This window comes from Puma concolor, chromosome B2 (assembly GCF_028749965.1).
Source record: "Puma concolor isolate L17-30 chromosome B2, mPumCon1.1.hap2, whole genome shotgun sequence".
Classification (NCBI taxonomy): Eukaryota; Metazoa; Chordata; class Mammalia; order Carnivora; family Felidae; genus Puma; species Puma concolor.
The window spans coordinates 148878030-148902186 of NC_141671.1; the positions used below are offsets into that span (position 1 = coordinate 148878030).

Consider the following 24157-nt stretch of genomic DNA (forward strand, 5'->3'; position numbering starts at 1 on the left):
TTTGGATAGCTCCGTGTAACTGTAACGTTTAATTTCCACATGTAGTTTATTTTCTTTCCATGTTATTTTCTCAATGGGAGGAAGAATTTTGAAGTACAAGGATGAAAGTTAGAAGGAAATGAGCAAATTAAAATCACTTTTTCTAAAATGATTATGAGGAATCCTCAAACTGACCAGTAGATTTTACTAAGTATGTAGGTGGAACAGTAAGCAAAGGTTTTCTAGGAAGAAACAGTGCATTGTGACAAGATTTGATACAATAAAAAACACTTCCTATTTTGAGTGCACCCTATAACGAAATTAGTGTTACATGGAATTATTTAGGGATTTATGATTTCTGGTTTTATATAACTGCTTTGTTGTACAAGTTAATTGGGTAGGAAAAGACGGTAGTTTTCATGATTCATATGGAAGTGTACAGTATGGATTATTTATTAAGTTTTGCTCAATATTTAAGACAGGGTATGTTGATCATTTTTGTTTGGTAGTAGGTCTTATTGCAAAGTAGTACCATTCCTTGCTTTTCTAAACATTTTTATTTATTTTTTTTTCAACTTTTTTTTTTTTTTTTTTTTTTTTTTTGGGATAGAGATAGACAGAGCATGAACGGGGGAGGGGCAGAGAGAGAGGGAGACACAGAATCAGAAACAGGCTGCAGGCTCCGAGCCATCAGCCCAGAGCCTGACGCGGGGCTCGAACTCACGGACTGCGAGATTGTGACCTGGCTGAAGTCGGACGCTTAACCGACTGTGCCACCCAGGCGCCCCTATTTTTTTTATTTAAAAAAAAAAAAATTTTTTTTTTAATGTTTATTTATTTTTGAGACAGAGAGAGACAGAGCATGAACGGGGGAGGGTCAGAGAGAGGGAGACACAGAAGCGGAAGCAGGCTCCAGGCTCTGAGCTGCCAGCACAGGGCCCGATGCGGGGCTCGAACTCACGGATCGCGAGATCATGACCTGAGCCGAAGTCGGCCCCTTAACCGACTGAGCCACCCAGGCGCCCCGGTTTCTTTATTTAAAATTCTGTGATATAGTTACTAATTTAATACAGCCCCCAGGATGAACTGTTATTTTGTAGTTAGACGAATGAAATTTTAAGTAGATTATTTAGTTCTTATATATGTAAATCTTAGGCTTTTAAACAAATATTTTCAATTTATTATAATTGGGAAGCTTTCTTCAGGTGACATTTAAATGCTTTTGTTGTTATACGCATCACAATTCTCACACTCTGTCTGTGATCCCTTCAAAATAAACTGGGCTGTTGAATTTCGTGGATCAATTTCATCTTACAGCCTTAGCTTAGAATTCACCTAATATGCTTACAAGTGTACAGAATTCCTTTAACTGGAAAAAAATTCTTATTTTTATATATTATTTTTCAAATCACTTTATGTGTGTGTGTAAATATATATGTAAATATATATGTATATATATATATATTTGATCCTTAGAGAAAGCTTGTGTATTAAATTACTCATTTATCAATTCTGTTATTGGATGTTTTCATTTCCTTTATTCTTGCTACAGGGAAATTGTAATATGTTATAAATTTCCAGTTCATTTTGCCTTTTATAGCACAGTAAACCTGTTTGTAAGTAATTTGGTTTTGATGTGTTCACGTACATATTGGGACATTTGATCAGTTAATTGTCTACTATTTTAAGGACTTAAGCTTTTAGTCTAGGATGGGTGAAACCATTAGAAAGCTTTGAGGAGAAAGGAATGGCATGATCTGACTAATATTCTTTAAGGATTACTTGGCTTGCTCTTATTTAAAACAGATACAGAATTCAAGAGTGCAAGAAAGGACGTTCTCGTAAGAGTCTTCAAATTATGGCCCTTGGGCCAAATCCTTCCTCCCACCTGTGTTTGAATAACCCATGAGCTAAGAATGCTGTTTGTGTTTTTTAATGGTTGGGGAAAAATCAAAAGAAGAATACCTCATGAATTGTGAAAATTGTATGAAGTTCAAATTTCATTACCTGTTAAAAAGTTTTATTGAGACACAGCCATGCTAATTCATTAACATATTGTGTGTGGCTGGTTTTGTGCCTCACAAGTAACTGCAACAGAGACCATCTGCCCAGGAAAGGCATTTGCTGTCTGGCTCATTACAGGAAAAGTTTGCCAGTTGATGGACTGTTGGATTAGTCCGCATGAATGATGACGATGGGTTGGGCCAAGATAGCTGTAGAAGTGAGGCATGGTCTGATTCTGAGCATATTTTTTAAGTGAAGTTGGCAAGTTTTGCTGATGGATTGTTTATGGGATGTTAGAAAGCAAGGAGTCAGAGATGACACCAAGGATTTTAGACCGAACAGCTGTAAGGACATAATTGCTATTACCTTGATAAAGAAGACTTTAGTAGGAACAGACTTTGAAGAGGTTGTCAGGAACTCAGTTTTGGACGTAGTACGTTTGAGATATTGGTTGGTTACCCAACTATAGCTATTCTAGTATCCTTTTCAGATTAACAAATACTTATTCCAGGTTGACTGTGTTTCAGGGCACTGGGGGTCCAGAAAATTATTTAAAGTAAGATCCTTAATATTTAGGGCAGTGACCTTTCTCTAACTGTATTCCATGAGACACTTTGTCATGAGTGTTCCAGGTAAAGGAAACCTTTACTATGCTAGTAATTATTATGGGGCTCTGGTAGGAACCATTTCTGAATTTAATTGACCATCAAATCTTTTTTCTGGGAGTGCATTCACAGCTAGTGTTCTAGAGATCTGTGTTTAAGAAATAATATGGCAACTAATGGGTCTGATTTAAGTACAGTTGAACTGTTTCTCAATACTGAAGAATAGACATTTTGAAGAAAGAAGGAAAGAAACCGTGCTTAAGGGTTTTTTCCATTTCTTTTTTTTTTCCAATTTCTTATTACACAAAATAAATCACCTTCGTTTTAAGTGTACATTTTGACAACTTGCATACGCTACCACAGTTGAAATTTCCTTCACCTCTTTGCCATCAATTAACCACCTCCCCCCACTGCTTCCAGGCAACTACTGTGGTTAATCCCTCCCCCTTTTTAATGGTCACTAAATTCTATGTATTGACATACGATTGACTAATTATGTATATTTAGGTTGTACAATGTGATTTTTTCAAGGTGTACATGATGGTTTGACCTACCACATGTTGTGAAATGGTTTTCACAAGAATTAACGCATCTGTCACCTCACCTAGTTATTTGTGTGTGTGTGTGGTAAGAACACTTAAGATCTACTCTCAGCAGATTTCAAAGGTACAGTGAAGTGTAATCACTATGCCGTATACGAGTTCTGTAGAACTTACTCATCTTATAGCTGAAAGTTTGTTCCCTTTGATGAATGTCTCCCCATTTCTCCTACCCCTAGCTCTTGGCAACCACTGTTCTACTCTTGGGTTGTATGAGTTCAACTCTTTTGGATTCAGTGTTACCTTTTGTAGATTTCATAAATGAAACTTTTTTCTGTGCCTTTTTTCACATAGCCTGATGTGAAAGCTTTTTAAAGTTCATCCATGCTGCTGCATGTATCAGTGGGCTCTTCCTTTTTGTTGACAGTATTTCATTGAATAGATAAACCAGCTTATCCTTTCACCTGTTGTAATTTTAATTTTTATTTCTCTTAAGACAGGTGATCTCAATCAAGCATCATTCCATGTGCATCTTGACAATTCATATATCTTCTTTGAAGAAGTGTCTGTTTCAGTCTTTTTATCAGTTTGTCTTTTTTGTTGTTGTTACTGTTCTAACAATTCTTTATATATTTTGGGAGTAAATTCTTTATCAGTCATTCTAATCTGTGGCGTGTTCTCCCTGCACCCCTAGATTTTGTGGGAAGGCTTTTATTTACAAATTCAGTTTTATTCGTAAATATGAAACTTGTCAGACTTTTTCTTTCTTGTTTTTGTATTTTGCAAAGAATTTTATTGTCCTCATCATCTGAGTTGTTAATGTTTTGTCATGAAATTTTTCTTAATATTCCCTTTTTATCTTTTTAAAGTCTGTGGGGTCTGTGGTAGTGTTCTTTCTTCTATTCATGATGTTAAGCAATTTGTGACTTCTTTCTACTTTTCTTCATCGTCTAGCTCTAGAGCTTTATTAATTTTATTTATCTTTTCTAAGGACCAACTTTTGGGTTTATTGGCTTTTCTCTGTTCTACTTTGTACTGTCTTTTAAAGATACAAATTTCTCTCTATAATGCTTTAGCTGCTTCCACAAAATAATGTTACATTGTATTTTCATTACATTCAGTTCAAAATGTTTTTTAATTTCCTTTATAATTTCTAATTTGACCTATGGGTTATTTTCAGATGTTTCCAAGTTTTTGGTACTTTTTTTATTGGTCTCACTGATTTCTAGTTTAAGTTTTTCTTCTTAGAGAATGTATTCCATAAGATTGCAGTCTTTCTGAATCTAATTAGGACTTTTTATAGTCCAGCATATGGTCTGTTTTGATGAATATCCCACATATACTTAAAAACGTGTATATTTTGCAGGAGTTTGGTATGTGTTCTGTAAATGTTGTTTAGAGGAAGGTGATTGAAAATGTTTAGATTTTCTCCTATTCTTACCCATTTTTCCCCACTTTTGTGAATTACTGAAAATCTTCAGTCATTGTGAAAATACGCATAATATTTCTCCTTGAAAACAATGAAATAACAAACTAATTCAGTATATATGCACATGTGTACCTGTGTGTGTATGTATGTATATGTGTATGTATGGCTCACACAACCTATGTGAACAAGGTTGGTCATCTTTAAAAGATTTCATTCTATGTTTTATATAATGGCAACTTCCCCCTTGCCTTAACTTTGAAGTCTTTGTGTTTTTTGCCCAAAATGTCAGCTATTTTATGTAGCACGTTTTCTAGCGAGATAGTACCAAGCAGTACTTAGGTGGCAGTCAGTGTTTTAGAAGATTTTAGTTAACTGAATTTACAAGAAGACATCACAGTTGACTGGATACTTAGGGGAAGAAGACTTCATGTAGGTAGGTGAGGCTTGAGCTGGAACTTTCAGACACAGGACTCCTAGAGACAGAATCAGTATATTTGTATGCCAGGTCATTAAAGGTGGTGACAAATGCGGGAGCGTTGCACACATCATGCATGGTCAGGGACTGTCACTTAAACTTGGAGCCTTTATTCTCTTATTTGTAACATTGGACTGTTCCCGCTTACTTGGCCTTGGATGGACTTTAGAAAGGTAAAAAGTATGATTTTAGTTACATGAAAGTTTAAGACATTTGTTCCTCTTTCTTCCTCTTGGGTTGTTTTTTTTTTGTTTTTTTTTTTTTGTTTTTTTTTTGTTTTTTTTTGTTTTTTTTTTTATGTTATATGGACTGGTTACCTCTGCATCATGTCTGTGTCAATTATAAGCTTAACTTCTGCTCTCAAGAGGCACCATACAAAAAGAAAGTGATTCTGTTCCCTGCCTACAAAATGTACTGTCATTGCTGGTCCACAGTCTTGTATTACAGGCTTTTGGTCACAGTGGCATAAGAAGATGATGAAACCATCTATTAATGTTACCAAAAAGTGACATCATAAATGTATAAAAGTCTCTGTTTTTTCTCTCCCCCTCTCACTATAGGAATACATCTGTTATCTCAGCCAACAGATACCATCCCTCTTTCAATTAATTCTCATTCCAGTTAGTTGGGAAATAATAAATAATACCATTTCTCTTATCATTAGCTAAGACTTTGTATGGATACATATCCTGTGATGTTTCCTAGTCTTCTTCACTGAAGGGACCTAAAAAACACAAGAATAGTGGAAGTTGGGGGGATATTGTGCTGGACTTAATGTTATGAAGACTGAGAATGTAGAGGTGAGTGAGGAACATAGTGATCCTTTTCTCACCTGAATTTTCCTGCCCTTCCAGTAGGAACACGTAAAGACTTCTGTTGAAGAAGTCAAACACTGAACTGGAAAGACTAAACGAAATGAGCAGCCAGCCCTAAGCTTTACTAGAGGAATGAAGTCTCTTCAGGCAGCTGCAGTTTCCGTCGCCTCACGTGAAGACGGTGTGGCGCACACGGTGCCCCTGGTCCCAGACAAGGCACAGTCTTCCTTTCGCGTTTTAGCCCTGTGCTGGGGGTGGTTGTGTCTGGTTTTTGTTCTCTTACTTTTTAAGTTTGCTTGTAGGTATTTGAGAATTTGAACATTAGTCAGTTGTAGAGATACAGCTTGTTTACTCTTTTACGAAGGCAGTCATATGCATAGAGCTCAATAAAGTTAAACTCAATAACTGATCTACTAGATTATAGATGCTGCCGAGTTTCCAGATGGGGATTTTGAAATTTAAAGTCGCTTCAGTTATTTCAGGGGCTACTAGGAAATTGAAAAAAAAAAAATTATCGAAAGTAGTTTTAATACAGTTATTAAAAAACTACAGATGTTCTCAAAATTTGGGAGAGTGGTAGAAAGAAAGGATCCATCACAAAATACAGCTTTTTTAAAGTTTGCTTTTCATGTTGCCTGAAGATTCTCTCCTTTCTAATGCTGTTAACTAATAGTTAACTGTGTATTGATTATAACCTGAAAATAGATGAAAAGAGTTAAAGAATAAGATGGGAAGAATGATAATGCCTCTAGAGATGGAGTCTTACCTTGGAGTTAAAGGTTTTTAACTGGATTGTTAATGAACGGATAGTACTGCATTTAGTTCTTGATCATAGTATCAGTCGTTCAAATCTATGGTACTATTCTCCTCCTTTTCGTTTTATTGGGAAAGAAGGTAAGGTATTAAAAGATACATTTAAAGACATGTGATGCACTTGCCCCTTGATAGAGCTGTAATACGAGAGAGCATCTCTCTCATGTAAAGAAAGGTGTTGCTACTGTTTTCTGCCATGAACAACCATTTTAATCTGAATGGAAAATCTGTCTAGGGACCCAGAGTACAGTAATTAGCAGTCTCTTCAGAGTGTCAGAGCAGAATTACTATTGTAGTGGTTTAGCTGCAGGATAAAAGGATTGAATTTGGGTCTGCTTGTCTGCCAAACTAAAATGAGTTGCCATGGGAATTTTCAAATGTGAGAGGCGTTTACTTAAAGCAATTTGGCAGGTTTGAATAAACTCATAAATTACAGGTTTGAAAGGAGCCAGTCCTTGCTGCCTCTCATATAGGCAGGATGCATAGAAGGCTGAGAGCTTCTTCAGTTCTTAATGAGAATGAGTTGATCCGTGCTGTCATGCAGACGGTCCACTTATTAAGGCTTGTCTCTTCAGTACATAAAGTACAGTAAGCACATTTAAGGAAAGGTATTTCATTCCAGATCTCTCGAGGAAAAAGAAAGTAACAACTCTAGACATAAATTTCCCTTCCTAAATTAAATGTATTTTTAAATAATGCTCTTAAAATGATGGTTTTGTTTTAATGAACATTGACCTGGTATTAACTTTAATTTTGCTCAGTGCATGTAATAAACATGTATCTTTACACTTGTCATATCTGTCTTACAAGGAAGATGAACATTTAAAGCTTTTTTTGGAAAACAAATAAGGTATTCAAACTTACAAACTGGATTATTCAATTTGCATGGAAATACTTTCAGAGAGACCTTCAGCTCTCTTCTCTCTCTCAAAAACGGAGTTTTAGTATAATTACTTTTTAGTGAGAAAATGCTCCCTTAAATGCCTAAGGTGATGAACATCACTTATGCTTGTATATAACCTTACTTGTCCTCAAGATATCAGTAATGATAATAGTTCTTGCATTGGTGGTTTATATCTGGCCTCCAGAAAAACAAACAGTGAAATTTAAGTGTTTAAAATTTTGAAACTAAAATATTCTCACGCAGTAAGTCAGGTCTTTGTGGAAGTCAGTTAACATTTTCAAGCCCCTTTGCTTTCATAAGGAAGGTAACGATTTGGTTGTTGCTATCTTAGTGGTCTGAAAATATTGATGCATCTTGTAAAAAAGTTTCGTATGCAGGACTGTTGTTTAATTCAGATAAGAAAATATACATTGTATTTTTTAAAGTACAGCAAATATATTTTTGTTTATATATTAATCTTCATAAAGTATAATTATACATCAAAGTAGTCTGATTACAATCTCTAGTTCTGAGATTATCGTTGAACCTTAATTAATAAATTAATAAACCTTAACCCAGCAGCAGCTAAGACTTTCAGAAGTCTCATTTAAATTTAGACTACAAAGACAATCCCAGAAGTCCTTCCCAGGGATCTAGAACTGGAATCAGAATGGCCTTCTATGTGCTCTGTGTAAGGTACTCTGATGCAAATGGGTGCGTACTGCTTTCAGAAACGTGGTGAGGGACGCACTTGCGGAAGTTGAAATGTACCGGTTAATTGCTTCTTACAGAGAGGGGGAGAGTACTGCATAGAATTTAACTGGATTCTACATCAGTGTCTTTTTATACCCCACCCCCTACTCTGCATTAGGGCAGCCACAATTCCAACCAGAATTTTCACAAAGAATCGAAAGTACTCTATCTTTGTTTGGATAGCCATTCATATGGACAGATTAAGGCGTGTGATACGGTGGAGGTTTTAGGACTTCATTCACTGTCACAAATCACTGAGGAGCTATATTGAAATCTCTTTACTCTCTGTCCAGCTCTCATGTTGTCCGACAGTCGGTCAGCCCTTGTAAAATGAACAGAAGGGCTTTTCCCCAAACTTGGAGCTTCATTTTGACGAAGCTCCTTGGCAGTAACAGTAAAATATGTCTTGGGTAGGGTAGCTGTGCACAAGCCATCACAAATATAGACTCTGTATGAAAAACATCCTCCTGGTCATTATTATAAGGATTCATTAAGGAGTGGCTTCTCTAAACACACAAAAAATGTAGTTGATAGTGTAGATAAGCTTATAACTCTAAGGTTATAACTCTAAATATAAAACAAGGGATTCTGGACATAGGATAATAGGGTAGTATGTGTTTATTCTCTGCAAAGTTTTTTATAGTTTATAGAAGACTGATACAGTTTATATAAGGACTTATATAAGTCCTTCCATTTTAATCTTGTATTCCACGCATCCCTCAGAATTTGCATGTTGAACTTATTATGTAACGTATTTTACACTTGCTAGAACCTGTTTATTCTTAACTATTGATGTTTTTTCTATCCCATAAGTAAATAATGCTGGTTGGGATCATGCATTTTAGTTTTTTTTCTTCTTTCTTAATTTCCTTACTAAATGTATGGTATTCTGTAAAGTTAATTTACTATATTAAGTTTTTATTAAAGATGTAAAATTATTTAATAGAAAAATAGGTGATTTCTCGATGTATCTTTTTTAGTTCAGTTATTTTCATACATCCCTTTAATTTGCATGCCCTTCTGATGGTTGGTAAGTAGCATCATGTTCCTTATATATAGGTGAAGAAGCATTTGTGTTCCATTCACTTTCTGTTAATGTACATGGAACTTGAATTGGCAGAAAAGCTAAGAAAATCAAGTACCCTTTATTTTATTAACTTGTATCTTTTTATTTATTTATTTATTTTTTAATTTTTTTTAACGTTTATTTATTTTTGAGACAGAGACAGAGCATGAACGGGGGAGGGGCAGAGAGAGAGGGAGACACAGAATCGGAAGCAGGCTCCAGGCTCTGAGCCATCAGCCCAGAGCCCGACGCGGGGCTCGAACTCACGGACCGTGAGATCGTGACCTGAGCTGAAGTCGGACGTGCAACCGACTGAGCCACCCACGCGCCCCAACTTGTATCTTTTTAAACCCTTATATTCCTCTTATTTCAAATGTTTGAGTGTTATACGTAAGTAAAATTTTTCAGATGTTACCGTTGTGAGACTTTCCATCGTATTTCAGTGAGTCGGATGAGCGTTTTAATATTATATTAACACCGTTTCAGGTAAACTTAATTTGGTAGCTTGTCATATACAGCTTGATTTTCTTCTGTGTTTTTGATAACTAAATTTTTAAAATTTAATTTCAAAAGTGACAAAAATAAGACTTCTCCTTTATGGACATTACACTGAAGCCTGTATTGCATATTTGCATAAGACGATAGGATTTTTGGTTTTGGGGTTTTTTTTAAATTCTTAACCTTTAATGCCTTTTCAGGGAGAAAAATTAATCTTTAATGTATAAATCAAATATAAAATATGAAATGAGTTGTTTTTAAAGTTATGCTTTTAAACTGATATGGCATTAACTTATTTTTATTAAAAGGCTTTGTAGAATATATCTCTGAGAAAGTTAGCAGATTCATGAATTAGCTTTCTTTATGATACTGATTTATTTTATGAATTCACTTGTGAGGGATAGCAGTATGCTCTGTTTAAATAAAAGACTTTGATTACTGAATTTAGCATCTGTGGAATTATAGTATACTTGTGGAGAGTAAAAAAACTGATTTAATGGCTGTCAAAAGCAATTCACTTCACAAACTTCTATGAGAGACTACTATTTACTAGGCTAGAAGCAAGACTTCAGTACACATGGAGGTAGAGATTTAGTAATATAAAAATGAGACTAGTGCAAAGTTAATGCATTTCCCAGTTATTCGGTCACTTGATGCTTGCACTTCAGAAATGTCGTGCTGTCACTGGAGGTAGAGACTTTCCAGAGTGATCTTGTACTCCAGTTTGTTCTTTTTGGGCAGTCTCATCTGTCTCCAGGAACCACTGCCATGGTGATCGTTCTTCAGTATGCCTCTCCTCTTTAGTTCCAGATCTTCCCAATCCAGTTGGCACCTTCTTTGGATGATTTACGGGCATCCAAACAAAATTTCCCAAAGTAACATCACATCCTTTCTGCCCTTCTCATACAGGAGTCCCTCCATTGTTTTCTCATTTGAATGACATCCATTACCTAGGAGTCGTACATCCTTAATTCCACCTCTGTCCCCCTCTGCTCTCACTCTTATCCATCCCACTTACCAAGTTCTGATTCTGCCTCTTAATAGCAGCTGACTTTTCTGTTTCCACTATTGTACTAGGTCAGTTGGTTCTCCCTCATAGTTGCAGCCAAAGTTATTTTTTTAATATAAGAAGTATTACATTCCTGATTCACATTTGCCATGGCTTTCTGTCACTGCATGGTAAAAATGCAAACTAGTTAACATGGCATGTGTACCCCATCTTCACCTGGTGCATACCCACTTTCCCAGATTTGTTTTGTGTCATTTCTCTCTTACCCTCCCCCCATATGATATACCTTGCAGTTCCCAGCGCACTCTGTGGTTATTTGTTCATCAGTAGGAGCTAAGAAGGGAAAGGGCTCAGGAGAAGCCACAAGAAAGATTTCTCTTAGTACTCTAGAGCATTGAGCAATTTAAAATTACCAGTGAAAGACCAACCAGCAAATACAAAGCGTATTAAAGAAAAAGTTCTGTTTCAGTTGAACACATAACTGTTTTAACAGGTGTTTTAAGCCTCTGTGTATATTCACTGAACAGATACTTACTTGTGTTTTATATATACTGGGAACCTACTAGTATAGTTTATTTTGTTGTTGTTGTTATGAAATTAAAGTATCCAGTCTGTTCTGCAACAAATGAACAAGTGTGCAGCCAAACGCTGGTTGTAAAAATCTTTCAATTTATTAAAAAAGTTTTTCATGAGAAATTAGAAATTTCAAACTCCCAGTAACAAAGTTACTTTTTCCTATAGGAATTTCAGTAACCAGATGGTTTAAAAAGCTATATATCTAATGCTATAAAACCAAATTATAACCGGGAGAGATCCCTTCAGACAGCGTTGAATTACTTCTAACTCTGGAACCAGAGACGTTGCCTTTCTTCATACCACCAGTAAATTGTTTCTTCAACAATCATACCAACTCTTTAAAGCACCAACCATCCCAACAAAAGACTGCTTACCCCTGGAACGCCGGTCCCATTTTAAACGAACGGTGGCTAGGCAGTACGTGTGTTATTCTCTAATTCATTGCTTTCTAATTTCATTTATTGCCATGAAAACTCATCTGTGAGGAGAATTACCAGTGTTCGACTGTATGTGGATAGCAGCGCTAAGACTTGTGCCACCGCCAGTCATACAGCACCAAAGCCCTAGAACTTGCGGAAGCAAAGAGCCGTTTCTCCTGGAGTTTAAAAACCAAGTAATGAGTCTTAGATTTGATAATGATCATAGTTAAAGCCAGTTAAAATGTCTTTGAGCCATTCAGCTTCATCTTTTGTAGGTGTTCCTGAATTAAACAAATGCAGTACAGCAGTTTCTGAAGTATGCTTCTGTTAACAAACCCCGTTTAGCTACTGATTTTTGTAAATTTGAAGTATTTTAAGTATAAAATCTGTCACTGGAATATAACATATTGAAGAGTATGCTGATTTTACATATATTAGATATTTTCCATGATAAAAAGAAGTAAGTACAAGTCACCATTAAAAACTGTGTATTGTACACGCATATGGATATACACATATATTTTATACATGTTATACATACATATATATATATAAAATATATAGAGGCAGTAAGAAGTACTAAAACTGAGTCAAAATAGAAGCAGTATTTGTACTCTGTAATCTTTGTGGTTACTGGACCAGCTTGTCAAATGAGCATCACAAGGCAGAGAGCAAGTTTACCTTGCATGTAGCCTTTTTAGTGAAGTAGCATATTAGTACAATCTAGGCCGATAATCCATTTTCACGGGGAAATCACAGCTCTTTCTGGAAAATGCCTGAGAAAAAGCCCAATTTGAGCTTCCATTTAAGGAACCCAGTGGTATTGTTCCCATTCAATTAGCAATTATTTTGTTTTGTTTAGGTTTTTCTTTTCTTTTTTTCCCAAATAAAACAAAGTTATTTAAAAGGCCATAAAATGAATACCCATACTTTTGTGTAACCATGTACATTGCAAAAACCCTTCCAGGACACAATTTACTAGGGTGTGCATCTTCTGGAATGAAGTGGGAGTAAGAAAATTTTTTCATCAAAATAGATAAAAAGTTATGTTATCAGCTATTAAAGGATAAATCCAGTTCATAATAAAATCTAGATGGGAATAAAGACATTGTTTCCCTTGAGTAGTAGATTACATGTAAATTTTAAAATCCAGTATTAAAGCAATGTGAAAGCCCCTGGATTTGGAAAGAAAATACCTAAGTCCATTTGCTTGTGAGTCCAGATTGTTTAAACCATTTTCTGCTTTCAATCCCTGGGTGCATCCTACTAAATAGGTACAATCCTGCCCTTGGTAGCTTAAGACTTAGCGTTTTCTCCCCACCTTGGTGTTACGTCATCGATACCTTTTTCAAAATAGATGGGTTTGGTGTGTATGTAAAGAAATCTGTTGAAGTAGGTGACTCCCTTTCCTGGTAGAACTCGTCAAGGGTCATAGGGAAATCCTTGGCAGCCCAAGCATACCTGTCCCTTCTCATGTGCATGTTGACATTGTGTGCAGTGTAAACAATTCACCCAAGCCTTGAGGTCTTCTGTGACTCACAGGAAGTTCCATCTAGGTATTTACCGTTTTTTCGCTTTTCAGTTTTTGTTTCTCTTGATAATTGTATGTGACTAGGCTTACAGGCTAATTCTTGTCATACTTATTGGACATGGTGTGATTGTTAATATTTATAAAACACCTCCAAGTACAGGGTAAACATTGCAGCCACAGAGAACACAGGAATATCTGAAACCCAAACTCATAGCTTGTTTAAGGTTAATAAGGTTCAAAGTTCTCAAGTAGGGGACTTAAGAGGACTTCTTCATTGCTTTCCTCTAAAATGATGTATGGTGTACCCCGACATAATAGCTGGTTCGCTCACCGATTGCTCCTGTTGTAAAGGGGAAAAGTTTCTAAGGGTTTAGTTCTAAAATGGACTCCTGTTCCTAATAGTCATCTCCTGTACTTAACTTTTTGATTTATTTATTGCATGCCAACTTGGAAATGAGGTTTTTAGATTGCTGTATACTTACCCACTTAAGAAATGAGGGAGTATTTGCAATTTATTTCAGAAGGGAAATATTCTTCATCCCTAATGGAATGTGCTGTTTACATTCCATGTTTTGTTTGTTATTATTTTATTCTTCAAGTTTGACCAACCCATACTTAGCTTCCTAGCTGTGGGATAGCCAAGCATAAGAAGTATTCAAGTGGTTTATTAACAAAGTGGCACAAATTCCCATCTTTTGTTAAATTTTACCCAAAAGTGCAGCCAATGGGAGAGATAACACCTGTGTTACATACCTTACATAGTTGTTAAGAGGGTTAAATCAGATAAGAAAGATGAAATTCTGTTAAGTATTAGAAACACAGGGCGCCTGGGTGGGTCAGTCGGTTAAGTGTCCGACTCTTGATTTCGGCTCAGGTAACGATTTCATGGATTCGTGCGTTTGAGCCCCACATTGGACTCTGCACGGACAGCGTGGAGCCTGCTTGGGATTCTGTCTCCTTCTCTCTCTGCCCTTCCCCCACTTGCTCTCTATTGCTATCTCAAAGTAAGTAAATAAACATTTAAAAACTATAAACGTTTGAAATATGAACTTTTATCGAATCTCCAAAACAGCCTTTAAAAAATAAAATATTTAATTAGCTTAATTTTCTTTCCAACGAGGAAAAGATGTTAAGAGTCTCAATCTCAGAACAAAAATTATAATGCAGACACTTCATTGCAGTCATTGTACATCAATCACAGAGGTCAAATGCTAGCAGATGACATTTGAAGAAATTACCTGTTTTCCTTCTCTGCTTTATTCTCCCTTGGCCTTCATTTGAGGTTCAGAGGTTTAGCCATTCACAATAAAGATACGTCTTTAGATATCTTACAAAACAACAAAGACAAAAAGTTAAGGTGGGAAGCAACCAAAATTAGCGGGCTCAGGAGTCACCAAAATGACTACAACTGAAAATAGTTTGAGTTGAAGTAAAACCGGCAGCGTAGTGACCTGACATTGCTCTGAGGGCCAGGTAGCTTTCTACCTGCTCTTGACTTTGAGGTTATTAGACTGTACTTGATGGCTCAGAAATCTCCTAAGTATGTCGTAGTGCAAACAGGTTACTCGAAAGAATTCCTATAGGAGGTTGACATTATACTGTGGCGTTACCTGGAAGTCTGTCAAGACCGTTTGGGGTGGCTTAACGGTTTATCACAGCTACTTACAGACGAGCTTAGTTCTCATTTAACCCACTGAAATTGTATGTAACATTTTGCCTATGTACTCCTGCATGCGTCTTAGACAGAATTGTGGTTATCAGATCCTTAAAGTGATTCATGATCCTTTCCCCAAAGTTTTTTATTTGGTTTTCCACTACACCCGCTGTAAACTTCTTTCATAGTGTCTGTTACACTTTACTGACTTCGCTTTACGTTTCGGTGTCTATCCAAACCAGACGATAAATCTTAAATGCAGGGACCACATTTAATTCTTCATATCCCTAGACAAGTGATTGGTCTTTACTGTGTGATTGCTATTTAAAAATAATAATAATTCCTTTTCCTGCCTGTAGACTCATTGCTCATCCCGAGTATATATGTTTAATATGTTCCTATTTTCGGAATTTGTCAGGCATTTGTTACAACCTCCTACACTTACCTACTCACCCCCCTGCCACCACTGCCACTACCTGTGTACTTCTCAGATTTTTGACTACTTCTCCCTTAAGGCTGCCACAACTAAGTAGATTTTTAGACCATCGTTTTCAGGTACCTACTCTTTATCTTCCTCTGTAGAGTCATGCTCTCCTAAGCTCACAGTTTGTAATTTTAGGTCCTTCCTTTTAGTGTCCCAGACATACAGTCTGATAATGTCCACCTATATATTTCAGAGGTCTTTTTTTTTTTTTTTTTTTTTTTTTTTTTATAAAATAATTATGTGGCTTCAGTAATACCAGTGTATCCCCTGAGTTGTGGATCATGCAGATCTCTCAAAAGTTTGTCATTCTTATTAAGCTTACTGTAAAGAATAAAATCTCAAATTGTGTCATACTGTGTTTCACATAGGAAGAAACAAATGCTTATTATGAGATGCGATTTTTTATTTCTGAGATCGTTACTGTTTTTGATAGATCTGTTTATACCTTCTTGTAAAAAACATCTTACAGTTAAAAATAGGTAAATTTGTTAGTTCTGTTTCGTTTAATACAGTTTATGCACCCCTGTGTGCATGTGCACGCGTGCGTGTGTGTGTGTGTGTGTGTGTGTGTGTGTGTGTGTGTGTGTGAGAATGTTTCTGGCTTCTCTGGCTAAGTACAGTGCCTGGTGCTTTCTCTTACCTTATCTTGCATTATCTGTGGGAAGCGGTTGCTGCCAAACCAGGTACTACGATCGAGGGGAAGTATGTCGCATAATGGAATGGCAAATAGAAAAACATATGCCATGACTTTTCTTCCCTTATTGTATCTCTAACATTTTGACCCACAGAATTTCCAGTGAAACGGTAAGGTCCTCTCTGCAGATCATTTGAACTGAGGGCTTACTCAATAAAAGGTAATCAGGCTGTATTGCCCAGGTGAAGCAAGGATGCTAGCTTGTCTTTGCCTCTCCGCTTAAGCACGGAGTTCTGATACCTCTCTTCAGTATTGGGTTTCTGTAACGATTCTGGGCATTTCTTCCATGCTCTTCAGTTTGTGAACACCATTCTTTTTGCGTTGGACTGAGCACAGTATCTGTACCATGGTAGGTGTCCGTTAGCCGTCTGTTAACTGAATATTGAAGACTGGGAAAAGAACGGAAGGTGAAATCGAGGAGCCTTTAAATCTGAAGAAATGGTGGACCATCGTAGAGTCCACCTAAGTTTTGACACAAAATGAGATTGTTGACAAAAGGAGAAGAAGCTGGTGTGGCCCTACATGCCAGTCTGGGAAATCCAGGTTCTGTGAACTCCCGTATCAGGAAAACAAAAAGCACACTAGGGTGTTCAGTGGAGAGAATTAATAAAGTAATTGGTTAGACAGGTATTGAAATTTGAAAAAGGAACGGGGTGTAATACAGATTTAGAAACTGCAGGAAGCAGCTTTTACCCCAGGCCTGGGAGAGAGAAGAGAGAGATTGGTACTCTTGTTAGATCTCAGGCACTTTGAGAGAGTTCGTGCAGGGCTAGAACCGAGAGCGCTGACAGGGTGGGGCCTCTTGACTAGTTAATGGAACCTTAGTATCTCAGAGGAGTAGATAAACTGGTTGGCTGATGTTACACCTCATGGGTGAGATGCCAGAAAGCTGGTTCTAGAAGTGCTGGGGAGTGTGGAGCCTGAGAACAGCTGGCATAGGAAGGGGCGTCCCTTCTCCGCTGGCTCTTCAGTCTTGTTTTAATGTCCTCCACTGTGCATCTCACTTGTGCGGACCTAACAGAACCAGCTGGCACAGAAGAAATCGTACTATACAGAGTCCTAAACCCAACAGTGAAAACACATAGCAGGTCAGTTTGGAACTTAGTAATTGCTACATCATCCTGGAGAAAATATTCTAGAGTCGTGTGGGAGGTTAAGTTTTCTACTAGCTTTATAGGATAAGTTGGAATAAGTAGACCCCAGATTCATAGTCAGGTGTCTACCCGACATCACCACTTGCCTGATTAAGTAGCCAAAGTATTCGCCTTCTCATACTTAATATTTCTAAACAGAACTCTCAATTCCATTTTCCTCAGCCTTTATCTTCTCATTAAAGCATCTACTTGATTGCTAAATCCAAAAGCCTGAACATTAGTCTTTAATGTCTCCTAGCCCTCATTCCTTACATCCGCCCAACCATCAAGTCCTTTCAGGTTCTTTTGCCATCTGTTACTACCTCTGTCCTAGTCCCGTGCATCTTCTGTCACTAGGACTCTGCAGTAAAGCTCGTGACTGGTCTCTAATGGTCCTCAAGCCCCCAACAGTCCATGCACAAAATAACAAAATGTGCCTTTAAAGGTAAATCCTGTTAGGTCACTCTCCTGTGTAAAATCCTCGATTTATATTTAAGTCCACTATGTTCTTTGTCAGACTTTTCTTTAGCTGACAGAACAGATACAGGTGATGATTGGTATTAAAATTGTTTATAAACTTTGGTCACTCTGTTTTCTCTTTTCTCTACACATTTCTTTTTTTTTTTTTTTTTTTTTAATTTTTTTTTTTCAACGTTTATTTATTTTTGGGACAGAGAGAGACAGAGCATGAACGGGCGAGGGGCAGAGAGAGAGGGAGACACAGAATCGGAAACAGGCTCCAGGCTCCGAGCCATCAGCCCAGAGCCCGACGCGGGGCTCGAACTCACGGACCGTGAGATCGTGACCTGGTTGAAGTCGGACGCTTAACCGACTGCGCCACCCAGGCGCCCCCTTTTTTTCTTTTTTTAATGATTTTTTTTTTTAACGTTTATTTATTTTTGAGACAGAGCATGAACGGGGGAGGGTCAGAGAGAGGGAGACACAGAATCCGAAACAGGCTCCAGGCTCTGAGCCGTCAGCACAGAGCCCGACGCGGGGCTCGAACTCATGGACCACGAGATCGTGACCTGAGCCGAAGTCGGCCGCTTAACCGACTGAGCCACCCAGGCGCCCCTCTACACATTTCTTAGTCAGCCCTTGTTTTCCAAGTGCAGTAAGTAGTCAGGTACTTTTTATGTTTGCAAAACCTTTTCTACTCATTATTGCAAATTTATAGAAAAGAATTTTTTTAAATGTCAGGGATCAGGTTCACCTCTGCAGGTCATTGGGGTCTAGAAGATGACTCGTGTAATTGATTATTGGTTAATTTATGGATGCAGGTCACAGGAGAAATTTCCTAAAAACAACATGAAGAAATAGAAAAGAGGAGATAGTACATGGCTGTCTGTATAGGATTAAGTCCCCCAAAAGGAGCAACATAGATTTAGGAAAATGATACCATTATAGGTGGGTGTGGTTCGAAAAGAATGTACTCTGGAGAGGACAGTGATCTGGGCTGTCAAAAGAGACATAGGATGCTTCTAGACAGGATCTTGTCTACCTTGGAGGCAGAAAAGCACAGTGGGCTTCTAGGGGATAGTGGGTAGATGATTTTGACTAATGCAGAATATTTGCAAATAGGGCTGCTTATAGAAGTTGTTTAGTGGCTTGATTGCTAAGCCGGGGAGTTTGGGCTTTTCTTACAGGCAAATGATAGTACTAGTCACATTTTTAATGATTTGGAGATACTCATACATTTGTTTCGGTTCTCTATTGAATTACATTGTTGTGGAGTTTTTTTAACGTGTGCTTTATCAATTTAAAGTTGCCAACTAAACATGATTTTCTTAATTTCTCATGTGAGGTCTTTGATGAATTGAAAAGATAATTCCACTGAAAGGCAGTACATAAAGGAAAAGTTGTGATAAGGACTTTAGATCAGGTACTCTGGGTTGGAAGCCAGTTTTGCAGCGTGACCGTATGTTACATTGGATAAGGTACCTAGCCTGTCTGAACCTCAGGGGTGATAACAGTACCAGTGCCATAGATCTGTATAAAGCATAAAATGTTAAGATGAGGAAAACCTAATATGTAGTTTCAATAAGGTAATGTATAAATCGTTCAACTTTAAAATGCTAGAACCTGTTCACTCTCATCTAGTATTAACCACGACCTATTTCTGTCCCTTTAACATAGCTGTAAATTACTATATGTATAAGTTATATATATTTATACAGACCCATAATCTGTCATCCATAATTACAAACTCCAAAAAGTTCAGAAAAGTATGTTTATATGTTTATGCTCTGTCTTTATCCTACTTAATGTATTGTTATGTTTGCTACACATTGGGTTATTGGAGTATTCCTCCAGACCCATTGGGGATGTTATGTAATCCTTTATATATTATCTTTATACAACTCTGAACATTTCTCAAAACATTTATGATGCCACAGGTTTTAGATATGGGGCAGTGGACCTGTAGAGAAGTTAGCAAGTGTTTGTTATAGTTTTAAACTTTTATGTTTCAAAGGTATGTTCATAATATTTCAGTAACCTTTACATGTTTTTCATACTAAATATGAGAGATAGGTATGTATTTAAGAAATGGGCAGGGGGTGGGGAAACTATAGTCACAAAATTACCTACTATGAGAATTTTCATAATGGCTTTATTCACAGCATCCAGAAACTAGAAACATCCCAATGTCCATTGCAGAAGAATGGGTAAATAAATGAAATACTACTCAGCTCTCAAAACAGGCGGACAACTGATACACACAACAGTATGGATGAGTTCCATAAGTATGCTGAGGGAGAGAAGTTGGACACACAAAGTATATACTCTTTGATTCCATTTTATAAAATTCTAGGATAGGCAAAACTAAGCTGGTGATAAATATCAGATCGGTGGTTTCAGGAGGCAGAGGGTGGTGGGAAGGACCTTGAGTAAGAAGAGACGCACAAGGGAACTTACGAATTGATAGAAACATCCTGTGTCTTGATGTACATGCCTCAAAACTGATTGAGTGTTGGGGCGCTTGGGTGGCGCAGTCGGTTAAGCGTCCGACTTCAGCCAGGTCACGATCTCGCGGTCCGTGAGTTCGAGCCCCGCGTCAGGCTCTGGGCTGATGGCTCGGAGCCTGGAGCCTGCTTCCGATTCTGTGTCTCCCTCTCTCTCTACCCCTCCCCCATTCATGCTGTCTCTCTCTGTCTTAAGAATAAATAAACGTTGAAAAAAAAAAATGTTTAAAAAAATAAAAAAAAAAAAACTGATTGAGTGTTGCACTTAAGATCTCAAGATTTCACTGCATATAAATTATACCTGGAATTTTAAAATACAGTGCAAATACTTGAGAAATGAGAAGTTATAAAGTTCTAGGTGACCACTTGGATTCAGCATTCTCAAATACCCTCTTATGACTTAGGTTTAGTTAAAGACAGACGTTTTTGTTACAGAAGGAAAAGTTAGAGTTCCATTTCTATACAAGTGTTTATCCCTGAACAGGGTTCTACAAAATGCCTTTTGAAACGTCTAGCGTTAAGATGTATGATTTTAGGATGCCCTATTTGGTTAGCTTCTGTCGTGGAGAGAAGAGGAAAAGTCTCATGGCATGTGGAAACTCCTGGCATGAAGCGTGGCCAGTAGAAGCTCTAGAACAGGGCCGCTGGACAAGAGAAAAAGACTAAGTGAAATTACCTAAGAAACCAACACATTGTCTTCTCTGACCTTAATTTGAGAGACGGCCTACACCTTCAGCAGCACTCAGGCAGGTATACAGTGCCAAGTTTCGCCGACAAAACCAGGACACGAAGGTTGAAATCGCACTTCTGTGTGAGAGTAATTCTGTAACGAACTCTGCAAACTCTTAGGACACAGCGTTGGGCTGGCTCTCTGGGTACAGAATGGGGGGCCGCGTGGGGAGAAGCGGTGAAGACACCGGAGTGAGTGCAGCTCATTCTGGAGCGAGACCACCAGGTGTAAATTGTAGCTTTGCCGGCTAGATTCTGTGCTCTGCCGGGAGTGTTAGTGGACCTGCCATAATGTGATGTAATCCAGAGTGCACACTTGTCATGCGTAACTTGTACATCTCTGTGGCCTCCAGCCGTGTCACCGTGGCATACTCCGTTGCTGCTGCCTCGTGAAAGCTGTGCTGCTCCAGTTTTTATTCTCCTCCTGGGCGGGGTGTGTGCGGGGGGAGGGGGGCAGGCCTCTGCTGATGACACTGTATGCTTTTCAGCAGCCCGCACCCTGCGAAAGGCACACACATGTATGCATGGACCCTGAATGTACACGTGTGTATTTCTTCTGTGACCTTTCTCCTCTGTTTGACACTGCATCACCAGCTAATGAGTATGCTTCTATCACTTTCTAAAAGGAACAGTTCAGTGAAAACATGTGCTTGAGTACCTCTTCTCTGTACAGAGCTCTCTGTATGAGACATTATGTCTCATCACTTCTTCCCTCTTTATTTCTACCTCTTACTTGCTGGCATTTTCAAACATGTACTATTTTCTCACAGTCAAGTCACTGAAGGTACACCTATTTTTTTTTTTTTTTTTATGTAGAGTGTAATTTATATACTTCTGGTATTCTGTTATCTATAGATTTAAATTTGAAATGACTTGGTGAGTTTTAATTTTTAATATTACTAGTTTTCAGGGAACAAGTTCAAGGAGTTTGAGTTAGATGATGGATTTCTAATTTGTCCCTTTCATTGATGGTGCTTACTTTATCATTAAAGTTATTGCTGTGGCTTTAAAGAAATCCTGTTACTTCACTTTTTTTCTCATTCATCTTTGTACAAGTTCATAGGGGTCAAGGAATAGTAATTCCACAAGCGTTCAAGACTGTCTTCTCTGTTTTCTCCTGCAACGTAGGTTTTTGAAAAGTTGGCGGTGACACATTAAACTTTGTCTTCATCATGGTTCCACTCATCTTTCTCTTTAATTCTTTGTGGTTTATTAAAAGCCATTTTGGCAGTTCTGTTTACTATAAATGATAGTATCCCCTTTGTGGCTTTAGTGCCAAGGACAGAGTTTTGTGTATCATTGATTGCAGTAGAAAAGGGCAGAGAAGCTTGTCATCTGGCCTTGCTCCTGTCCTGAACCAAGTCAGAAAAAATGTGTCGTTGGGTTGCTTTCTTTTTTAAATATTCTGAAGCTTAGGTAATGCATAAAATATGTGAGTAGCATATAGTTCCATTTCTACCTTCATCTGCTTTCTTTTACGGTAGCTAATATCTATCCTATAGGGTTTAGATATTTGAGGTTTGGAAATAAAAATTTTTCTTACCAATCATCTAGAAATATATGTCCTAGCAAAAATAACTTAAAGGATAAGGTGAATGGGAATATGAATATAGGCAATGAGAAGTAAGAAATAGACTGTTTTCCCAAGGAGTTTACTTTGGTAGTGGTGATGTCCATGAAACTATAAACCAAGGTAGAAGCCTTACAATCTAAGGATGGCCCTTTGAGAAGGTAGCATTTAGGTTGAAGTTTGCCGAGATTAAGTAGAATTTTGAAAGAAGGGGGATGGAATGGAGTCCTGAAGGACATTCAAGGTGGAGGCAATAGGAATATGCACAGAGACGCATACCAGGGATTTGTAGCATAAGATAATATGTACAAAATAGTAGAAGATTAATTGCTTTAACTTGAGAAGACAGTTTGAGCCCAGATCATAGATAGCTTCACTGGTTTATATTTTTAGATAGTAAGAAACTGTGAAAGGGTTTCAAGACATGAAAATGTTAAGGAACATAAGTAGAAAAGTTGTTCTTGTGCATTTGATCTTACCATCGTATAGATTGTTTGAAGAACAGATACCCTTAACGTAATATGGTAGTAGTTTCGGTAATAACAACAGTATCGACTAGAACAAGGGTGACAACAGTAAATGGAAAGGGTGGGGCACATCCACGGTAAGTGGGATGGCCAAACAGTTTGATGGTCAGAGACCATCCTGGTTTATGCCTGTTACCATCACATAGTGATGGAAAGCTTTTACATTTAGATGTGTCGTAACTTGGACAGTGCATCTTATGGTGGCCCTGAAGATGTACTTAAGTATGTACTAATTGAGGGGAGAGAGGGATGTCGTGAGCATGAGAGAGAAGAATATGTATTCAGATTTTAGAAGTTCTTGTGGTTATGATTTTATTAAATTTTCCTTTTTGGAAAATTAAACAACATCCTCTTGCATGAATACCACAGTCCAATGTTATATGTTTAAGAATCCCAGTTGGGGACAGGGATGTTTGTTTTTTATGGATTGGTTTTCTTTTCTCTTCAATGAGCACATTGGAGTTTTTGAATCTTCTGTAAAATGATAGATGCCAAAGAGAATAAATATACCATATTTAATCTTAATTAACATTGTTACTTACTGCTTTTTAAGGAAACTTTTAATAGAATCGGTGTAGTTCGTGTAAGACATTTCCAAGTAGGAATGTAGGTAGTGGCAGTTGCGAGTATCCTGCGTGTCGGTATATCAGCACCTTTCGGTTCCCTGGTTGTTGGTATGTTTGTTGTCCTTTTCCCAGTGGAAGCAGGCGGCTGTAGGCACGCACTGCCCGTTTCAAGGCTGGGGAGCAGGTGCGGCTGCGATGCCCGCGGGCATCTTCAGTTCTCACTGCTCTTGTGTTTTCCGTGCGCAGGCCGAGGGAGAAGACAGCCTGAAGAAGATGCAACTGATGGAGCTCGCAATTCTGAACGGCACCTACAGGGACGCCAACGTCAAATCACGTAAGCCAGAGACTGGGGTCCAGGGCCACAGCCGTCTCCGCCCTTTCGTGCGTAGGCCTTGCTCCGCTGGGCGGCGCCGCGCATGAACACTGCTCCGGAGCGAAGAGTC

General features: G+C 37.9%; 1 protein-coding gene across 7 annotated transcripts in view; it reads left to right on the plus strand.

Annotated features, from left to right (window-relative positions):
• The window catches only part of QKI (QKI, KH domain containing RNA binding), a 152756-nt gene that overhangs the window by 116805 nt on the left and 11794 nt on the right, over positions 1 to 24157 (plus strand). For all 7 annotated transcript variants that reach the window (XR_015251712.1, XM_086708289.1, XM_086708291.1 and 4 more), the window contains exon 5: positions 23961 to 24048. Coding sequence is in view for 6 of the 7 variants with exons in the window: in XM_086708289.1 (XP_086564415.1) it covers positions 23961 to 24048 (88 nt within the window). In the remaining variant the exon portion in view is untranslated. The remainder of the gene's footprint in view (positions 1 to 23960; positions 24049 to 24157) is intronic.